We start from the raw sequence: 22,258 nt of genomic DNA, 5'->3' as shown, positions 1-22,258 counted from the left end.
TCTGCAGTAAAGCACCCTCTGTTTCTGATTTACAGATTATGATGATTAGAGGGATCTGTTTCTGAGCACAGTATATGTTTGGGCTGATGGGCTTCAGAAAATTCATTTTCATTGTGTTCATCAAATCCATTTACTAATTGCTATTGGTAAAGCCCATGTGACATTCATATTCTGCAAAACCAAAGTACACAAATGTATAGTGCAAGGCTCTGAGACCTTTTGATTATTTTTTAATATGCTGTAAGCCACTCTGTATTTTTTTTTTAGTTTTTCTTAAAGTGGCATGGGTAGCATATGCTTAGATAAAATATCTGGGCTAGTGAGTTCTACTAATTATGTAGACTGATGAAACACTATTTCCTCATCTTAAATATGCCAATACAATTTCAGTACCTTCCCTAAATTGTGTTTTTGTAGTGAATGATTTCCCCCCTTTTGCTGTCCTTGTGTTCATGGGCATCTTTTTTGGCAAATGAGTAAACTTTTTTGGCAAATGAGTAAAATTGGCAAATGAGTAAACTAGTTCTGGAGAGAGAAGCATCAGTTATTTGTTTTTGTTGTACATCATCATCACCATTATAATATTTATTTATATCCCACATTTTTTTCCTGACAGGGACTCAAAACAGTTTATAGCAGGTATAGTCTTAGAAAGGGCATTTCTCATTGTGAGAGTCCAGTAATGTGTATTCTATGATGACACTTGCCACTCTGGGTTTTTTTTAAATACTTGTGATTAGAATAAACAGTAACAGCCCTGCTTTACAAGTGGGGACACCCTTTTAATTTTAAAAAACAACTAGATACTGTGGATCACAAAACTATGTTTTGCCTGTTCACAGTTTTGAAGAAAAATGTGTGCATCATGGAACACACTCATGTCTGCTTTCAGCTGCTGTTTTGAGAAAAATGATCACATTTTTTCAGACAGTGGTAACTGGATGAAGTTTTATTCCATGAACATCTCCTGGCAGCATCAGGTTTCATCACACAGCTGGTTCTGTGTATCCTGATACAGGTTCCTGGTCAACTAGGCTTAGTTGTTAAATAGGCTTTCTCTAAGATTTTTTTTTTTTTAAATGCTTCTATTCCCTACACTTGGATACTTTGGATAACTATTAAAATCCAGATGCTTAGTAGGTCTGTGGAATTCAAATAAAGATAAAGCTCAGAGCTCTCAACAGTGTGATCATTTTTGTTCTGCATTATTAACCTAAGGCTAAGCAATAAGTCCATGTCCAGTGATTATATATTGCAAAACATGGGACGAATGGAGGCAAGTGACACTGAAATGGGAAAAACATGGGAAAGAATTTGAGTAGCTAAATGTTCTATTGCTATTCACTACATTTAAATAGAAACATTTACATTTATTTCTCACCTTTGATTTCTATTGTGCCTAGTATTTAGAGGCCACCTGGAGCCACAGTTTTAAGCTTTCTCCAGAAGAGTAGGCATCTTTGCCATGTTACAGATCATCAAAAGAATGTTGTACCATGAACTTTTTAAATCAACAACATATTTAATTGGTTCGTAAAACGGTCTGAAGAGCAGCCATTTAGCTAATTATTGGAGGATGACCACTTTGTTTTTCTGCCATTCTCCTTGTTGTCTTCCAGTTGTGCTGTTTTCCTTAGGGCTGGGGTCTCGAAGGAAATATTGACAGTAATGGCCATTCTACTGCTTAATTCGTGTGTGGTTTGCTAGCTTTCTGCTTTAAAGGACTAGTATTTTTGTGTTTTTATCCTGTAAGCTGCCCTGCAATCCATACTCAACTGAACAAGACTGTGTCCAGATGTGTGTGTTATTCTGATCAGCTGGCCATTGATGTGGCTCAGCTTCATTGTCTTACATCTCTGGATGTTGATAATGAGGAACAAGTGGTATAAAACTAGAACAAGGTGGTTCTTAACTCTAGCATTGATAAATAAGGTAGACAGAAACTATACTTCTACTTGTTTTGTTTTCTTTTAAATGGAGATCAGTACCATTTATGGTGGGAATGGTCTAGTATTGGGAGAAAATTAAATTCACAGTTAATATAAAATTCTGTTAGGAAATTATGTTTGATCCAATGCTATATGGAGGGGCCAGTTCCTTGAATGTGCAAATAAGTGGTGTCTTAAAATTTTACTGCAGCTATTTTTCATGGTGCTAGTTTATTAAGATAGGGGATTTGGGCATTATAGACAAATTAACACATTTTATAATGAAATAAAGAAGACAGAAGCAGAGCTATTTCAAAGTTAATTGGAATCTTTATTTGAGTACTGTAAAAATGATAAAATTTATTGAAATGAAAGACAATACTCAACATTTTGTTTTTAAGGGAAGACGTTTCTTGTGGTAAAATAAAAATGTTTATGTTTTCTAATTGCATATAAGTTATTCATTCATTCATTTCATTTATGAATCACTTTCCATTTATGAATTGCTTTCAAATACAATACAGATACAGACTGGGATTAAAAATTAATTATGTTATGGAAGTTGTTTAGATTTTATTTAGCAAAATTAATTAGTTAAAAGAAGGTTAGTGTGCATTCCTTCTTCTGTCTCTGAACATACAGTTTATGGTAACTGAAGTAAATATTTGTGGAATGTGCTCCTGTCTCTAGCTTCCTTGAGAATTTAGGTTGCAAGGCAGTGTGGATGACTGACTTAGATCTATTATGAGTAGAACTAATGTTGGATATATTCCTGTATAAATATTTTAAATAAAAAGTCTAGTGACCTCTTAAATTTATGGTACTACTTTTGTTGAAGATAAAAATTAGCTTCATTAGAACTTTACTGAACTAACTTTTCAGCTCAAAGACCAAGCCTATTGCTGTCCTTGTAATCATAGTTTAAGCAGGAATCTGTTTTTAGGGCTCTCACTAAGGTAACTATAAACCTCTGTATTCACAGTAGGCTTTCCCAGATAGCTTTCTTAGAATTGTATGCCTTATCTGGCAGACAAGATAGAGGAAAGCACTTCTTGACCACATCACACAATCACTACAGAACTTCCATGTTTTAATAATAATACTTCTTAGAGAATTAGAGAACTAAGGGCACTTGCATTTGCCTCATTCATAACAAAAGGGGCTTGAAAGAAATATTTTAAAGTTTTTATTTCTAATTAACCATGGAGTCAAAACATTTTCTTCTAAAACAATTGGAAGTTAAGTAAGCAAACATGTCAAGTCAAGAAGAGCAAACAAAAAAAAGGCAAAGGCTTTCTAAGGAGGGACTCTTATTGTGAAAATGCTCTCACCATTGCTTACTAAGCTCAGCCTGCAGTTTTAACCCTACTTACCTGGGGAGTCCTTTGATTTCAATAGGACTTCTAGTAAATATGGTTAGAGCTACACTTTTAATGTAATATGCTAGACAAGACCTTCTTCCTAATATAGAGGAATACTTACAGGTGGCGTTCACTGTAAAATTATTTATTTCTATTTGAAAAATGGCAGAACTGGATAATAGCTCAGTTGGTAGAGCATGACAATCTTAATCTCAGGATCATGGGTTCAAGCAATACGTTGGGCAAAACTTTCCTGCTTGGACTAGATGACTCTAATGACCTCAACTCTACAATTCTGTGATTCTATGATTTTATCTTCACCAGAAATTCTTAACTGGAAGGAAGTTTAGAAACTCTGCACACTGAATATAAAAGTCTAAGATTTCTAGTCTGAACACACATATTTGGTGCTTTACAATTTTGTTGGGTCTCTAGAGTGAGATCAGTTTAAACTTTGTTTAAAAACTGTTTAGACATCTGTTTTTTTGTGTTGGATATTTAATGTTGTTGATCTTAAAATGTCAGGCAAGAGTAGTATAATGTTGTCATTTGCAGATTGAAAAGTTTTGTAACTGAGGTCACTAATAGATGGGAAACTTTCCTTCAGATATTCTGTTAACTTCCACCTGGGACTATAAATGCAGTCTATGGCAGATTTAGTACATCTGAAGCTAAAATGAGTCACATAGGGTGTTGGTTCATGATCTTTGCATAAATAGGTTAACAAACTGGAATTACCTTTTGTGGAATTAGTCACAACAAAAGATGCCATCTTTCCCCCAGAGATGGTTGGCCTATAATGATTGGGATTAAACCTTAAGTCTTACAATATTAAATACTTGGATGATAACTAGTGTTAGTCATAATCTGTGTAGACATATTGAGCTCAATGCACTTAAATACAGAAGTCCATGGATTTCACTGGGTTCAGAGTCTGGCTATCACCAATTATACTTATAACATGCTTGTCAAATATATGTTGAGCCTTCCATTGAGAAACTTCAAAGAAAAAGGTTGTACAGCTCTCCTCAGACCTTGTTTAGCAGATGTGTGCTTTGCAAGATGCTACATGCATTCAATTCTGACATGCTGTTTATTTGTACGTTGTTGCTACCCAAGAATGCTCCTTTCTAATCTACTATTATGGCCAACTGCATTAGCTATTTTAGCACATCACAGTAGCCCAGTTCGTATGTCACATTAAACCAGCATGCTTGTGTATGCTGCTCAAAATTTCTCACTCTGCTTCTCTTCTGCATCTGCTGCATCTGCTGCTGCTGCTGCTGCTGCTGCTGCTGCCACCGCTGCCACCACTGAGAAACAAGCCAGAGTCCCACTTGTTGTGACATCTGAAACCAGGCTTATGGCTTGTTAGGGGAAAAACATCAAGCCTGAATTCAGACACCTCAACAAGCCAGAGTCTGGTCTGTTTCTTGGCTCAGTAGGAGTGTTTACCATCATGCTTCTAATTCATGTGGAACCAAAGTCTTTTGACTGTGGTTTCTTGAACTGTGGTGACCTGTGTGTTATGTATATGGCTTGGTTTCAATCTGTGGAGAGAAAGCAATGGCAAATAACTCATTCCTATTAAACTGGGCTAAAGCTGATACTGTTATTCTAGCTGAATGCGATTACAAATTGTTGCTAATTATTACTGCGGAATAGTCAAATTAATGAACAAGTTTACCAGGTGATTGACTTTCACTCAACATGAGCTAGTTGTTGAACAGTTGGCTGGAGTATAGTCTTCACCACTGTAGAATCCTGCTTAAAAGTAATTCAGTTCTTGGTTTATGCTGGCTGTACCTCTGCATTAAAAATGGCCATTTGGTAATGACTTAACAATTGTGTAATGCTCTGTACTTCTAGTGCTATGTAGCAAGAGTGGTACTTTTTAGTAAGGGGAAATAAAAATATGCTAAATGCAGCATGATTTAGGAAAGTCATCTGGATTAACTTTTTTTTAAAAAAGTATAGATAGAATTTGCTTTTTTTAAAAAATAAAGCTAGGTTTTTAAATTTAACTTTATTTGTTATATTAGGTGTCACTTAAAGTAATCTGATATATTTTAATGCAACACAAACCTATCATGGTGCGTAGCCAGACTTGGCTCAGAGATAACAGACCATGGTTTGATACATGAGTAAGTTAGCATAAATTGACAGCTTAACCTAAGTCTCAAGGTTGTTGTGAAGACAAAAATGAAGAGGGAGCTCACTGAAGGAAAGGTGAGAGATAATTGTAATAATAAATAATAAGGTTTTAAAGCCCTTTTTTAAAAGTTAAAAACTATCTGCAATAAGAGCTATGTTTAGGAGGAAATATAGAGGCTACCAGATTTTGTAAAGTTTGACCACCCTGTTTAGTAAACCCCAACCACTTCAATAAAAGTGGGTTAGAAACTAAGCTCTGTCCAATTTATGCCGTAGCTATCCTACTGCCAAATCTGCTCAATTATTCCAAATCCTAGCAAGACCCAACAGTGTTATACACCCAACAAGACTGCTAGTGTTTTCTCCACAGTTCATTGTCCCTCTTTTAGCAGCACACTGCCAACACACACAAAAAACTTCCAAGGACATATTTTGCAATATTATTCACATTTGTTACAAGTGTTTTATAATGTGATTCTTGCAAGTCATCAGAAAGCCATATCTTTCACAGCCCAGAACAGAGGAGACAGGACCCATCCCATGTTTAAAGTTGACATTAAAATGTCACTGTGTGGGATATTCTTGCCAGTTGGTCATTTACATGTATATTTAATATAACACTATGGTCATATCTCCCAGTTGGTTCAACAACACTTACATCTCTCACTGGGTTCAGCATTTGCATTTCTCAATGACTGGAAGACATATGAATCCAGTCTGTGTGAGGGTAGTTGAAGTCACCCATTACTACAAAATTTGCCTTTTTGGATGCTTCTGTGATTACATTCTGCATCTCAAGTATGAAGTGTGTAGCCATTAATTTGTTTCATCAGACTTGAAAATGTAGGGTACTTGGAGCATGAGAAAAATATAACATGTATAATTTGTATGGGTCTCTTACAAACAGTTGTTAAGTATTCACATTTTATGGGAAATACTTTTCTATAGTCTCATTAAATACCAAGTATTACTTTCTAAAACCTGAATGATGCCAGGGATCAAATTAGTTAAGAGAAAATGATAGTCTGGTTAGGCTGCTAACTATTTCTGTGGTACAAGCAGTGTTGTAGAAATCACGAGCACCTTGACAGTTGAGGTTGGTATATAAAACAGAAGTTTTCAGTCATGTGCCTGTGTGTTGCTTAGAAACTGAACTTTTGCACCAGTCCTGGCTTAGATAACAGTATAGACATTAAGAATAATGCATTCAAGACTCAAACACACAGGTAAACGAATGCATGTGCATTGACAGATGGAAGCAAATAGAGTTGATGCAACATAAATAGGTCCTTAGTTCTGAAATTAATAGACTATTTGTTTGGACTCTTTCCAGTGACATTATGATAACCTACTTTGAACCTTCCATCTCCTTTGAGGGATTGTGTAACGAAGTTCGAGACATGTGCGCCTTTGATAATGAACAGCTTTTTACCATGAAGTGGATCGATGAAGAAGGTAAGATGATACAAAGCAGAGCTACTTCATAAAATACTAGTATCTTCTACCCAGTGCTTTTTTCTGGGGGGACGCAGGGGTACACATACCCCTAAACATTTTGTGAATCTAAGTTTGGCCTCAATAAGGGACAGTATTTCAATATGAGTTGGAAAATGAGAGTATCCCTAAACATTTTTTTAGAAAAAAGCACTGCTTCTACCTAATACCCCAGCTTTACTTCCCAGGACCAAAGTAGAAAGCATTTAATTTCATCTGTAGCCTCTATTTGCCAACAAAGAAAAAAGGAAAAAAGACCATAGCAGTCTATTTGAACTCTTTCATGTGTCAGATGTAGGCATGTCAGTTTTCAGAGCATTCCAACTATAAACATGGAGAAGGAGAACTTGAGACATCTTAGTACTGTATAAAGTGAAAAGTTTTAAGATTCTCTGTTCTTTAGGGCAGTGAATTCCATATGCTAATCTAGTTCATTGTCACCAAATTTTATGTAATATGAACCAAGAAAGATCGTATTCCCATCGTAAGCTTTGGTATTGATTTTTGCTGTTTCTGTCATGTGTTTTGATTGTGTCTTATGTAAATGCATTTTCAAGAAATGCCTTCCTTAGTTATAGGTCACTTATTCTTCCACAATAGCAAACTTTTTAACTATTGCCTGCAGAAGAAAAAAGCTTTCCTGTGTGCTGGTTAGTAAGTTACAATAAAATCATTAGCTCAATCCGCCGTGGAAATGTACCACAGTTAAGTTTTGAGGGGGAGTATAGAGAAAGAGTGTGCCAGGGAAAACAGATGCAAATAAAATTACAGGATTGGAAAGCTGCAGAACAAGTTCCTTATTTTCCCAAATGACTTGCAATGTAAACTTCCTGGTATTTAATCTCAGTTCAGAGTTCCTAGTTCAGTAGAGAAATTATGTGAATTGAAAGTATACTATCGTTGAGTTCCTTTATTTGCATTAGTGAAAGTGACCTAGACACCAGACTGGATTGCAGCCATTGCTTCCATATTTTCCCACTTCTTTGCACTCATGAGAGCTAGAGTCCTAAGTTTTGGAACAAAACTAAGATTGTAGGGTTGAACAATAAACACACCCATGAGTCCGCATACCTGATGTGTTACACTTAATGTAATGGTTTTGTAGGTTGTGAGTCATTGATGATGTGTTCATACTGGAGTGTACAAGAACAATTTCATCTTCATTTGACTGTCCTTCCTGTTTCCTTCATTCTGAAAGTAAGGATTTTGTTGAGATGGTGAGGTGGAGCAGGCAACTTTTTAACCTTGGCACACCTGGAATCATTGTTATACAAAGTAAACATTAATTCTGGTATGCACTAAATATCTTCAGGCATACATAAGAACACCTGCCCATATTTCTTTTTTTTGTTCTTTGTTTTGCTAAACTTGTACCACAATTGTTTCTTTGCTTGGCTGAAGAAAAACAGGTTTGTTCTCTTAGTGTCCCTGAATGAAAACTTTCCTCTTTAATTGCTACAATTCATTTCTGTGCAATATTCAGTGTCTGTCTTAGATGCCCTTGTTTAATCAGTTTTGAGCACAGTAAAAAGCAAGAGATGTTGTCCTTTAGCTTTGGGTGCCAGTTGTATCTCAAATGACTTAGGATGAATTCCCAAATATACAAATGGTATGTAGGATGGTGAAAAAGATATTTTTTACAGAAATTGTGAAGTTTGATAAAAGAGAGCCATTACATCTCAAGAGAACCATTTCACATAGTATTGTTGTTGTTGTTTAGTCGTTTAGTCGTGTCCGACTCTTCATGACCTCATGGACCAGAGCACGCCGGGCACTCCTGTCTTCCACTGCCTCCCGCAGTTTGGTCAAACTCATGCTGGTAGCTTCGAGAACACTATCCAACCATCTCGTCCTCTGTCGTCCCCTTCTCCTTGTGCCCTCCATCTTTCCCAACATCAGGGTGTTTTCCAGGGAGTCTTCTTTTCTCATGAGGTGGCCAAAGTATTGGAGCCTCAGCTTCAGGATCTGTCCTTCCAGTGAGCACTCAGGGCTGATTTCCTTAAGAATGGATAGGTTTGATCTTCTTGCAGTCCATGGGACTCTCAAGAGTCTCCTCCAGCACCATAATTCAGAAGCATCAATTCTTCGGCGATCAGCCATCTTTATGGTCCAGCTCTCACTTCTATACATCACTACTGGGAAAACCATAGCTTTTACTATGTTGGTAAGGTGATGTCTCTACTTTTTAAGATGCTGTCTAGGTTTGTCATTGCTTTTCTCCCAAGAAGCAGGCGTCTTTTAATTTTGTGGCTGCTCTCACCATCTGCAGTGATCATGGAGCCCAAGAAAGTAAAATCTCTCACTGCCTCCATTTCTTCCCCTTCTATTTGCCAGGAGGTGATGGGACCAGTAGCCATGTTCTTTGTTTTCACATAGTATTATGTATCTGTAAATCTGAGTCTGCTGATGTTTTCAACAAAAAGTTGTTCTCAATCACAGCTCTTCAGCATGCATACATGTCTGCAAACTTGTTTGTTACAGTCATTAAATGTTTGCATGTAAAAATCATAATGTTTGAAATAGCTCTGAAAAAAAGCTAGTTATTCTTTGTGTAGCTGTGAGAATAACTTTAGCCAGCCTTGAACACAAAGAAAGCCCTGCTGGATCAGGCCCGTGGCCCATCTAGTCTAGCATCCTGTTTTTTCTGGTGGCCAACCAAATGCCCATGGGAAGTCTGCAGGCAGGGCGTAAGCACATAAGTTTTCTCCTGTTCTTGTTCCTCAAGCGGCATTCTGCCTCTGATATTGGAGGTAGTATATAGCCATCATAACGAGTAACCGTTTGAAGCCCATGTCCTCCATGAATGTAAGCCTTGCAAAGTTAGTTTATGGCTTCTTTTATTGACATATAAAATAGATTAAATCTGCACCTATAAATCTCAAAGGATGGGAGTGGGGAGGAGGAGTGTTTTTCGAGAACTATATTCTTTTTAAAAGACTCACTCTATCATAGAAAATATTGTGAATCTGATATGCTAATGCAACTTCAAGAAACATACTTTTAGAGGAAAATTGGCACATATTTAGTTTATCCAGTGAATGTGGGGGTGTAATGACAGATTTTGTTTGCTAGGCTTAAGTCAAAATATTTTAAAAATAAACAATTCATAATTTTCCTTCTTTAGATTGGAAAGCAATTAGGTAGTTTTTCTGAAATCTGAGCTGACACTCTAAAGGAATTATAGGAATATGTTAAGGAGCAGCTTGACTCAAGCTGAGCTGTATTCATTGAATGAATTCATTTCTTTCTAGGGGATCCATGTACTGTTTCTTCTCAGCTGGAATTGGAAGAAGCTTTTCGGTTGTATGAACTAAACAAAGATTCAGAACTCCTAATACATGGTAACATGGTATAATACTGTTTTTGTGTGTGTGTGCATGAGAGAAGGAGGGACAGAGAGGAAGGAAGGAAGGAACATATTCTTCAGCCTGCATGAATGACCTCTATTTTAATATTTAAATGTTCATCAGCTTTGTTTTTTAAAAACACTTAACTTGTGTGCAAAGACTGAAGGAGCAAGTTACCATATTTTTCGCCCTATAGGACGCACTGGCCCATAGGACGCACCTAGATTTTTTTGGGGGGGGGGAATAAAGGGAAAAAAATTATTTCCCTCCCCCCAGGCGCGGGGCTGGGGCGGGGGAAGCCCGAGCTTCCCCCTCCCCCAGCCCCCAGAATGGGACCCAGAGCCATGCCAAAGCTGCGTGCAGCTTTGGCATTGCTCTGGGAGCTTGCGGGGCTGGGGGAGGGGGAAGCCCTCCGCCAGCCTCCAAACCAGGTCGGGAGACAGCGGGATGGCGCGCTGCGCCTCCCCACTGTCCCCCGAGTTTGTGGGGCTGGCGACGGGGAGGAGCAGGCTTCTCCCCCCCCGCCAGCCTTCTAACCAAGTCGGGAGACAGCGGGAAAGGCGCACTGCGCCTCTCCCGCTGTCCCCCGAGCTTGTGGGGCTGGCGGTGGGGCTCTCCTGAAGCCTGGAGAGCGAGAGGGGTCGGTGCGCACCAACCCCTCACCCTCTCCATGCTTCAGCGAAAGCCTGCACTCGCCCTATAGGACGCACACACTTTTCCCCTTCATTTTTGGAGGGGGAAAAGTGCGTCCTATAGGGCGAAAAATACGGTACCCTTGTTTAGGGATATTTGTTTTACATACCATATTTGTCCACCTGCCTTCTTACCATGCAAAAGGTTTTCCGGGGAGGGAATAAACAAAAATATTTTTAACTATACTAGACATCACTTTGGCACATCCACTCCTGATTTGAGGAGTGGAGAATACACAGGCTTTCCTCATTAGTTTTTTGTTTAGTGCTAGTAAAGTTCTTTTGTACTTGAAACAACTGTTGTCTTCATGACTATTTCTATCATTACAGATTTTACACTTCTTGCTAGTAGGAAGTTGAGTGGGAGAAATATAAATGCCATGGACAACTTTTTTATTTTTATATGAATGCTAGTTACCGTTCTGAGGCACTTATGTGATCCATTCTTACTGTAACTGAAATGAGTCCTTTAGAAACACATTTGGAGATGGCTTTTGAAATGTGACTTCGTATATGTGGCCTGCATGTGCCCTAGATGACACTGAATGCTCAATTCTCTCCTTTGTAACTTAGGGCCACTGCTCACGCAACCAAGCAGTTTGGCACTGTTTTCTGATGCATATTTTATCTTTTCACATATCATTAAAATAATAGCTAATGCAGTATTACTGATTTTTTTCCCCTCCCCCAGTGTTTCCTTGTGTACCAGAAAGACCTGGAATGCCCTGTCCAGGGGAAGATAGTAAGTATAATTATTTGAAATATGCAGTGTTACCATATTTTTAAAATCTGGATCCTTGTTGTGTTTTTGTTTATGGAGTGATTTGTTTGTTTATACTTATTAAATATAAATATACCACTCTTCATCCAAAGATCTCAGGGTGGTTCACAGCATAAAAATCAAAATGAGAACAGAAAATACATAATAAAACAAAAACAAACAAATAACCTCATTCTACAAACACATTTAAAAGGCCATAGAATGTTAATGATCCAAAGGCCTGGTTATTAAGAAGTGTTTTCACCTGCCATCTAAAAATATGTAATGAAGGTATCAGGCGAGCCTCCCTAAATTTTACCTAAATTAAAAATATACATAACTTTCAATTTTATGACTGACTGGCGAGTACAGTATGGTGGTTAATCAAATAAACTGTAACCCAAGAAACTCCAGTTTAAATTTCACTTTATCTGTGATGTTACTGATGGTGATAGGCAAGCTGATAACTATCAAACAATCATGCTTACACCCAAGATCCATAACGGAATAAAAACGCTAGCCAACCTTCAAGGCCAGTTTTAAAGTTTACTGAGATTATGTGATACACAAGAGTAAAAACCTTTATAAATACAAAATAATTGTTAAATATTTGGGTAATCTATTTACATATGCTTGACTTGCATAATTCTTGAAACTGGGCTCAGTTTGATAGCTAGGGACAAAGCAAGCAGCCTTCTCTGGAGTTTTTGTGTGATTGTTTCTAATTTCTCCCCCTAGAGTCTATTTATCGTCGAGGTGCACGACGATGGCGAAAGCTCTATTGTGCAAATGGTCACACTTTCCAAGCCAAGCGATTCAACAGGGTAGGTTTTAATAGACTTTACTGAGACTGTTCTTTCATTTGTAGTTAACCTCTCCTAATAAATATCACCTTTTCGAAATGGACTTTGTCCTCCTGATATATTAAATGCCTTTTTATATACGTACTGATAATTAGGAAATAGGCCTTAAAATATCAAATTTACTTTGTCAGCTGCAAGTCCAATCAGAGTTTATTTAGTTTTCCACATAATAGAACTTCATCTGTAGGACTATTTATTTCTGAGCACCCTGTGGTTTTCAACTAAATGTGATGCTTTAAAAATGTGCTAAGTCCTTTAAATGGGAGAAAGCTTTGCTCGTGAGTGTTTATGCTGGGATTCAAAGTACAGTGGTACCTCAGGTTACATATGCTTCAGGTTACAGACTCCACTAACCCAGAAATAGTACCTCGGTTGAAAAACTTGGCTTCAGGATGAGAACAGAAATCGTGCTCTGGCGGTGCAGCGGCAGCAGGAGGCCCCATTAGCTAAAGTGGTGCTTCAGGTTAAGAACAGTTTCAGGTTAAGAACGGACCTCCGGAACTAATTAAGTACTTAACCCGATGTACCACTGTATTGGATTTAAAGCCCAACATCTACAGAATATTGGGCACCCTTATTTGTTAGTACAGTGTACCTATAGATGAGTCCGGTGATCATGGATAATGAAGGATCCTGACAACCGAGGAATGTTTATATAGTGCTTTATAACATACAAAGTGCTTCACACATAGTAACCATCACATTGAGACTAGCGTATTTCTGTTTAATAACCCAGAAGATGAGCCACCCTTTCCCTGATGCATGCATCCCCTTTGACTTGTCCCTTCACAACATAAGCAGTCAGTTCTGGAAGCCTCTAAATAATATTTTCCTATTCTAACTGAAACAGGAAACTGCGATTGCCAAAAGAAGCCAGGGTATTAAACCAACTTCATATCATATATCATATCATATCAAGCACTCTTGGATGAAACTGATTATCTTGACCCATTTTAATCTGGCTTCAGACTTGGTTATGGGACTGAATGAGCTTTTGTAGCTCTGCTAGATAACCTTCGTCACGAGGAGAACAGAGGGAGTGAAACCCTTTTGTTCTTACTTGATATTTTTGTCAGTGGTTTTTGATAAACACTGGCAGTTGTATCCTTTTGAACCAACTCACTGAGATGGGTATTGGAGGTGCTGTTTTACAGAGATTCAACAAAACTTAAAATTGGGTATTTTTTATGCTCAGAATTTGTTATATATATTATCATTTAATCAGATTGGTTATCTCATCATTGCGTTATAAAATGTGTATATAGTCAAAAAGCCAGAGAATAAATAGAGAGGGGGAGAAAGATTTTTTTAAAAAACCAAATTAACAAAACTGAGCATTTTAAATGTATGTAGTGGGGAACATAATTTTACCATGAGAAAGCCAGACACAACACAAAAAGAGCACTTGTGAGCTAATTACTTTAACCATAACTTCAGAGCAACAGGTTATCAGATTTTTCAGTGTGGTATTTTGTGAGTAGATACCCTATTGCATGAGTCGTAGTTTGAGAGTATCTAGATACTGTTAGTATCATTGGTCAATGGTCATTTGCCTGTTTGTTTTTCAGAGAGCTCATTGTGCCATCTGCACTGATAGGATATGGGGACTGGGACGCCAGGGATATAAATGCATCAATTGTAAACTCCTCGTTCACAAAAAATGTCACAAACTGGTCAGCATAGAATGTGGCCGACACGCATTACCACAAGTAAGTGATATTGATAGCTATAACCTTCTCCAATGTGCATATAAATACACAAGTATACATAATGATTTTACTAAGACTGTGATGGGGACCTGGGGTGGGATTAGCCTAACATGCCCCATTAGTGTAAGCCCTGTGCTAAGACTTCCACATGCAATGGGGCTTCCCCCCATATCCCCAAAATAGGCTCTGGGGGTTGGAGAACCTCCAGACCAGTGTGCTGGGGGAGGTGAGGGGGCCGGTTCTGTTTGACAAGCTGATAAATTTGTACAGATGGAAAAACTGGAAGAGCACAAAAGCTGAATGCCACATTCGACTTTCACTTCTTTGATTCTGGTTTTTATATCTGATGTTGCCTCACTAAAATATAACACAGCTGGTTTGCTTTACTGTTCTGTGAAAGTGAATTTAGATGCCAATATGGGCACTTCAATCCTGCTTGATTTTGGTAACTAAACGATCCTAGCTTTTGAACTTGAGGTGTATATTTTGAGAACCCACCTCATTTTTGTGATTATAAGTTGTTTTAAACTGTTTTTGATACTGGGTTTTATTGTTGTGATCAGGCCTGGGACCTTACTGTGAAGTGTGGGTAATTATTATTAAATAACAACAACAACAATAATTTTGAATGAATTTTGAATTTGTGTTTCAATGAATGAAACACAAAAATTGTGAGGCCCTTAAATTTTGCACCAGACCTTGTGGCTTCTGACCAAAGATTTATATAGTCTGGTCTGTGCATTAATTATTTTGAAGAATGCCCTACTCTGTTTAGTGGGATTTACTCCCAAGTACAAGAGCATAGGATTGAAATCTTAGATTTAGACTGCCAGTTTTGCAATTTGAGCCAATGACATAGCTCCTTGTAGAAAACAGAAAAGTTGTAATCTTATTCTTTGACTTTTTGTAGGAGTCTATGGATCCTTCATCAGTGCATCTTGATAACATGGAACCAGGTAAGAACAGTGCTTTCTGTAATTATATTGAAAGGACCAAATGTGACACCCCCCCAAAAAATGAATTAGCGCTTATTTGCATAATTATTTCTGGGTTTTATCCAACACTGCATGTAGTGTTCCACTTATACAGCAGGACTTTTCCTGGAACAGATTTTGAGGGTTCAAGGGAGAGGAAGTTCCATCGTGCAGGCAAAAGTATGCTGCATGAGCAGAATGGCGGTGTTGAATACAATCTTCTATTTTTTAAATCTACTGTGAGCAAGAAGCAAAACTATGTATTCTTCACTGACTTTAAATGAATCATTTATTTGTGATCTCTATATAAAAGCATCTTTAGAAGTGTGTTCTATTAACTGCAGGGAACGGGCACAGCCATGCCTACCCATTTAATTTCATGTAATTTACTGTGTGGTTCCCTGTGGATGTACAGAAGATGACTTCATAATATGGCCATGTTTGAGATAATGCAGCAAAATTAATTAATTTGTAGGACGTTCAAGCAGACTTTGCCAATTTACCATCTTAGAAGCATAAAAGCAAAGAGGAATTTCCAATCACTTGCAGAAAGGAATTGCATTTGCCTGTAATTTTGATACTATCCTTACATTTTTTTACTTTTAGTGATTCCTTATCATCCTTCAAGTCATGAAAGTTTGGACCATGTTGGTGAAGAAAAGGAGGTATTCTAATTGTTTAATGTCTTGGTTTTTTACTAAGTTATCTGTGCATTTCAGGAATATTAAGAAACTTACCTGTAACTTCCAACACAACATATGCAGCTCAGTTAGCCTATTGTTAATAGAATTTTTGAGGTCAGAAAAGCTCTCAAAGATCTGACAGTATTACCCAGGGCAATTCTATTTAAATGTTTCCATCTACCCATAGGCAACAAGTATTAGAGAAAGTGGTAAAGTATCTTCCAGTCTGGGTCTCCAAGATTTTGATCTACTTCGAGTTATAGGGAGAGGAAGTTATGCAAAAGTACTTCTGGTTCGGTTAAAGAAGACTGAGCGCATTTATGCAATGAAAGTTGTGAAAAAGGAACTAGTAAATGATGATGAGGTGAGTGGTATTTCTGTTAAATGAACTGTTCTTTAAATTCTGTTTTATATGAATGGTGGCATATTAGAGGTCAGATAACTCCCCTGTAATTTGTGATCATGTTTGGTTGTATTCAAAGTGGCACTTCTGAGTTTGGTTCTTAACAAGTTAATCAGGTTTTCCACTAATTAAAACTCTGTGAGCAATTTAAAAGATATGGAAATGTTGGACCAAATCTCCTTTCAGGAAGAGCCCTTCCTGTTTATGTATAAAGACAATCTTGGGTACTCAAGGTTAGTGTCTCTGCATTGTGACATGATAGTTTTCTTAAACTATTTCTCAGACTTTTAATACACATCTGTATTGGCAAACCTCAAATAACTATTTGTGCTTAAAGACATTGATGGTATAAATGCATTTAAAGGAAGCTATCACCATAAGCAACTTAAAGACCATGGGGAGTTTAAGCCTGTTTTGAAATTGCATTGTTGTATAATTTTGGAAACAAAGTTCAATTGCATCCTACGAATTGCTGAATATTTGACTTTAGAAATGGGTATGACTTTTTTCAGGATAATTAAGAATCTTATTATCATTGTCTGCCTACAAGAGCCAGGAAATCATATTTCTGCTTATCTGTTGAAAGTTAATTAATATTAGCCGAAAGTATTACAAAAGCAACTGTTCTGTGTATTTTTATAATAGGATATTGATTGGGTTCAGACAGAGAAACATGTCTTTGAGCAGGCTTCAAATCATCCTTTTCTTGTTGGCCTTCACTCTTGTTTCCAGACAGAAAGCAGGTAATTGTGTAATATGATTTTTGCAGGTTCTTTCACTTGATCCTTTTTATAATAAGCCATTATTTTCCCCCCAACACTAAGATATAATTAGCAACATACAGCACTAACACTTATGCAGTTTCATCAAAAAAGACTTGAATGACAGGTTCCTTATGATCAGAGAAGATGGCTGTAAGGAAATCTTGAGCTGCAAAAATGATTTTCAAAAGAGAGTTGTTGAACAATGAAGCCATCCGTAGAATAAAGGATAGTAGAATGAAATGTAAAAACAGCATGCAGAAGAGCTGGTTTCTAATTGGGAGTAGGAGAACTATAGTTAATGAAGGTGGAAAGATGGGAACCATGTGTGCAGAGAGATCATAGTCTGCGTTAAAGTTTGAACACAGTACAGATAAGGAGAAAAGCCAGAATGTGCCAAAACAATTGTTTGCTTTTTCATTGAGTGTTCAAAACCTAAGTAAAATGGATTACTATAATAAAGAAATTGCTTAAGCATAGGAAAATACTTTGAGGAGTGGTGAAGTGAATATAATACTTCAGTTCAGGCATCCCCAAACTTGGCCCTCCAGCTGTTTTGGGACTACAGTTCCCATCATCCCTGACCACTGGTCCTGTTAGCTAGGGATGATGGGAGTTGTAGTCCCAAAACAGCTGGAGGGCTTTAGTTGATCAAATGTCTTGAAAACAAAGCTGCATACAGGAGACACACATGGTGTGATATATTTATTAAAGAAGTTGGTAGTGCAAGGTTGTAAAATAGGAAAAGAAGGAGGTAGGTGATAAACAAGCCTTGAATAATTTTCTCATAGTGGCCTAGGTGCTGCTGTGTCACATACTTCAATATACATGCCTGTTTACTTACCATGGTAAAACACTAGAGAATATATCCTCAGGCAAACCTTTTCGAGGAAGGGTAGAGTTTGACGAAAAGGGAGTACAAGGAAAATCAAAACACAAGTCCTGAAGCATTCAGCGGAGCTGTACTCCCAACTACCTATCAGTAAAGGAATAAGATTATAAGATGTATGTTAGAAGATTTATAGTGTAAACTGCCCATTGATCTGCAGAGGAAGGGTGGTATAGGGCTGTGTTCATGTTGAAAATACCTGCAAAGGGAGAACAGATAGGCATGTTTTATTGGTGTTTGAGATGGACTAACCAAAGAGGAGAGGGGGAACGCTCTGAAAGCACTTCAGTCGTTAAGTTTGTGTAGGTGACAAGGTGGACCATAATAATAAAAGTATGTAAGAATCAAGCCATTATAGAATTTACTTCTGTGTTCCAGACTATTTTTTGTTATAGAATATGTAAACGGAGGGGACCTCATGTTTCATATGCAGCGCCAAAGGAAATTGCCGGAAGAGCATGCAAGGTATGTGTTCCTGCCATGACTTTTGCACATTGTTATGGATTGAGGGAAAACCCAAAGGTGTCTAATTACATGGAACATCTCCTTTTGCCTCCCAATTTTAATTATTGTTTTGGTCAGCCTAATTATTGAAATGAAAGAGTTGCATTTGGTGGTTCTTATCTTCTCTTTCAGAGATGCTCCCAAATAAATCTAATTTCATTTGCAAAGTACCCTAGAACTCTGAAATGGGTGCCACAGTCATTTTATGTGGCACTGGCTCGTATTCCACTATGTTTTGCTCAAAGGAGACCTATTGAAATTAATGGAGCTAGCTTAGTCATAATCATTTCAATGGGTTTACTCTGAGTAAAACTTAGTTAAGTACCACCTACTGCCTCCTGTGCTCATTCTTTGCCAGCACAGCTGAGAGAGGTGAATAAAAGTTGTATGTTCTTTACTTGTTTATACCTTCAATTTCTAGATTTACTTTCTCACTCGTCTTAGCTGTTGTTCTTGAATTTCTCAGGCACCATAGTTTGATCTCTTCTGGCAGACATAATTGGCTCCTACTTCAAAAAGCCTTTTAAAACTGCCAAGAGACTGATTTTTAGACATTTTTTTTGCCACTCAGCAGAAAGAAGACACAAAAAGGCTTGTTGTGTTCATATGCATCAGTGCTTGGAATTACTGGGGTTCAACTGAAGGGTGGAAGGGTCAGGTCACTACTAATTATACTTAATATATTCCAGCTTTCTCAAAGACCTAAAACTCGAATACCTAATGAAGAAAGGTAGAAATAGCTCCTCCACAGAAGATGTAACATTCTAACTTATAGATTTCAGGGAGGCCTGAGATGACTAATAAGCTTAGAAGGGACACCCAGTTTCATAACGCTGGATGTACACTGCTGGTGTTGTTGGATCTAGCTATGGAAGCTTAAGAATAAAATAAGGCACTTCAATTTCATTTTAGGTTTTACTCGGCAGAAATCAGTTTAGCATTAAACTACCTTCATGAACGAGGAATAATTTATAGGGATTTGAAACTCGATAATGTGTTGCTAGATTCTGAGGGGCATATCAAACTGACTGACTATGGCATGTGCAAGGTAAGAGGCAAAATCTCCAAACATCTTGAAGTCTTGATTTTCCTAACATGATTTTCCTCCCTAGAATGTGCTGTAGTTTTTGATTAGGTTGGCTTCATTAAAATATGTACAATGATGCAATCAAATTACCAAATAACTGGAGAGAAGAGGAATATCCATGGACTGCAGCTGTCATGGTTTCTCTTGACTCATTTTTCAAGTTGTTTAGAAGCAGCAGTAAGTCTATGCTACTAGGTTGGGCTGCCATGCTGTCCTCCCATAAGCACACAAGCTTCAGTTATTGCTGTTTTCCTCTATCCCCTGCAGCCCCAAACATGACTTCCCCCACACTGTTCAGGGGTGGTCTCACAGTCCTCCAATCCAGATTTTCAGGGGGATTTGAGTAGATTGTTAAAAAATGCTGCCACCTCTGGCCACCAGTGGGAGCCTCAGGTAGTTTGGAATTGTGCTAACTAGATTTTCTACTAATTCAGTAAAATGATTTTCCATGGACTTTAGCTAGCAGCCCAGAACATCTTCAGTTTTTAGAAAGAGCGCTACTTTTATCTTGATCTAGTGCAGTGGTTCTCAAAGGGTGTGGCGCTCCACACTGGTTTGGCAGGAGAGGATGGCAATTATGGCAGGAAGATTCAAGAACAATCAAAGAAACGTTTAAACTTTTCAGTGTAGTATAATGAAATACAGGAGTATGCCACTGGGCTCTTTTTGGATATAGAACCAGAAACAACTCTTCTTCAAGAGCATTCACTATTCTACAGTTCTCCATGACATATTATTGTGAACAATTCTGACAAATATGAAAGATCAGAAGAGAGACTTTTGTCTCAAATTAGATCTAATATGAATAAGATTACCCTGCAAAAGCAAGCTTACACCTCTCATTGAGTGCAAAAGACTTGTTTATAATTCTATTTTGGGAATGATTCCTGTTCTTATGTAGCTGTATTGTTTTATACTTTCTGGATGTCCCACAATCATATTATAAAGTAGTTGTGATCTATGCTATAGATCAAGCTAGGAGTTGCTTCTTTTTGTTTTCCAATGTATTTCTTATCAATTAAAATTTTTATTCTGGAAGTGTGGCGCATGTTATGAAAAAGAGCTTGTATGTTTGCTCTTGCCTGTTAAATTAGGTGTTGTGCAGTTAAAACAACTGACTTGCTATTATGATGGGAAGCAGAATAAATATTTGCGTACAATTTTCATTCCCCTTTGTTTCCGTTTTAAAAGGAAGGATTAAGGCCTGGAGACACAACAAGCACATTCTGTGGCACTCCTAACTACATTGCTCCTGAGATCTTGCGTGGAGAAGATTATGGTAAATATTACATGTATAAATACCAAACCTGGAGAGCATGAGTAGTTACCACACAAACCAAATGTCCACCACAGTTTCCCCCTGGCACTGAACCCCTCTTGTACTCAAAATGATTGTGCAATTAAACCTAGCACTTGATCCAAATGCAAAATAAATTGACAGTGACCAGTTCTGCTTCATCAGTTTGATTTCTTAGAATGTGGGAACATGTTTGAGCTCCCTCTCAGCACTGCTCATCCTGCAGCCCTCTTAAGTATTTCCCCGCCCTGTGCAGAGGATGTGGGGGCCAGAGGTCTGGCAAGAAAGCAAGGAAGTAGAAGGAGTACAGTGGGGTGCAGAGAAAAGATAAAAAGATAATAAGCAAGAAAAATGGGGAAAATGTGAGGTTTTTAAAAAGAAAGATGAAGCAGGCTAGGTTCTTAGGGAGCTTGGCTACACCAGACTGGCCACAGCAAGAGGTAGGCCAGTTTGATCAGTGGGATTGCCCTCCCGCCAGGTGAATTGGTCAGTAGATTAGACCCTCCCTGCCTGAGCCGATGGAAGGTGCCATCCCAAGCTGTGGAGCCCACCTGCAACCACTTGGGGAATTGGCTTACTACCTCTTTGGGAGAACTAGGCCATAGCGATCATAAGGATGTCATTGAAAGCCTGGAATTTCTTATCCACCTAGATTTACCTTGAAATCCTCGATTGTGTAGTCTAACCACTGCTCTTCTTCCTGCTATATCTATTACTTTCCACCACATCTTTAAAGGCTTTGCCAGATGAACATGCTGATTATACCAAATCCTTTTAAAGTAGTGTTCTGCCTTGTTTTAAATCACAGGATTTAGTGTGGACTGGTGGGCTTTAGGTGTCCTGATGTTTGAAATGATGGCAGGCAGATCACCATTTGATATTGTTGGAAGCTCTGATAATCCTGATCAAAATACAGAAGACTATCTTTTCCAAGGTAAGTAATTCAAAAGCACAATTTTTAGTTTGTTCAAGCAGTTGATTCTGTGAAATGTACAATGAGGCAAGGTTTATCTCCTGATGAATGCCTGATTCCCAAGTAGATTTGTGCTTTTTGAACAAACATAGTGCAAAATTAGCTAAAGGACAGCAGTGTATTGGGCTGATTTTCCATTGTCTTTAGAGACATGAAAGTTTACTTCTGTGGCTAGATCTTAACTTTTAAAATAAAGGAGGGTGCAGTCAAGTTCCTATACCAGAAAAGGAAACCTACATATCTTTTAAAATTATTTTATGTATTTAAAGCACAAAAGAGGTGAAATTTATATACCATGGTCCAAAAGAATACTACTATTTAGCATAAAAAACAGCCTTTAATTTAGTTCAACCTCTTATACAGATTGAGTTTTCCGTTG

General features: G+C 37.8%; 1 protein-coding gene across 1 annotated transcript in view; it reads left to right on the top strand.

Annotated features, from left to right (window-relative positions):
- PRKCI (protein kinase C iota) overlaps positions 1 to 22,258 on the top strand; it is a 32,755-nt gene that overhangs the window by 3,060 nt on the left and 7,437 nt on the right. The window contains exons 2-14 of the mRNA XM_081008112.1: positions 6,777 to 6,898; positions 10,189 to 10,278; positions 11,668 to 11,718; positions 12,475 to 12,560; positions 14,168 to 14,308; positions 15,219 to 15,264; positions 15,889 to 15,947; positions 16,153 to 16,329; positions 17,014 to 17,111; positions 18,397 to 18,483; positions 19,435 to 19,570; positions 20,801 to 20,888; positions 21,715 to 21,840. Coding sequence (XP_080864238.1) covers positions 6,777 to 6,898; positions 10,189 to 10,278; positions 11,668 to 11,718; positions 12,475 to 12,560; positions 14,168 to 14,308; positions 15,219 to 15,264; positions 15,889 to 15,947; positions 16,153 to 16,329; positions 17,014 to 17,111; positions 18,397 to 18,483; positions 19,435 to 19,570; positions 20,801 to 20,888; positions 21,715 to 21,840 — 1,307 coding nt within the window. The remainder of the gene's footprint in view (positions 1 to 6,776; positions 6,899 to 10,188; positions 10,279 to 11,667; positions 11,719 to 12,474; positions 12,561 to 14,167; positions 14,309 to 15,218; positions 15,265 to 15,888; positions 15,948 to 16,152; positions 16,330 to 17,013; positions 17,112 to 18,396; positions 18,484 to 19,434; positions 19,571 to 20,800; positions 20,889 to 21,714; positions 21,841 to 22,258) is intronic.

The sequence above is a fragment of the Podarcis pityusensis genome (genome assembly GCF_964106645.2).
Source record: "Podarcis pityusensis genome assembly, chromosome: 5".
In the NCBI taxonomy this organism is placed as follows: Eukaryota; Metazoa; Chordata; class Lepidosauria; order Squamata; family Lacertidae; genus Podarcis; species Podarcis pityusensis.
The sequence above is the reverse complement of the archived record's forward strand: the minus strand, read 5'-3'. Positions and strand labels throughout refer to the sequence as shown.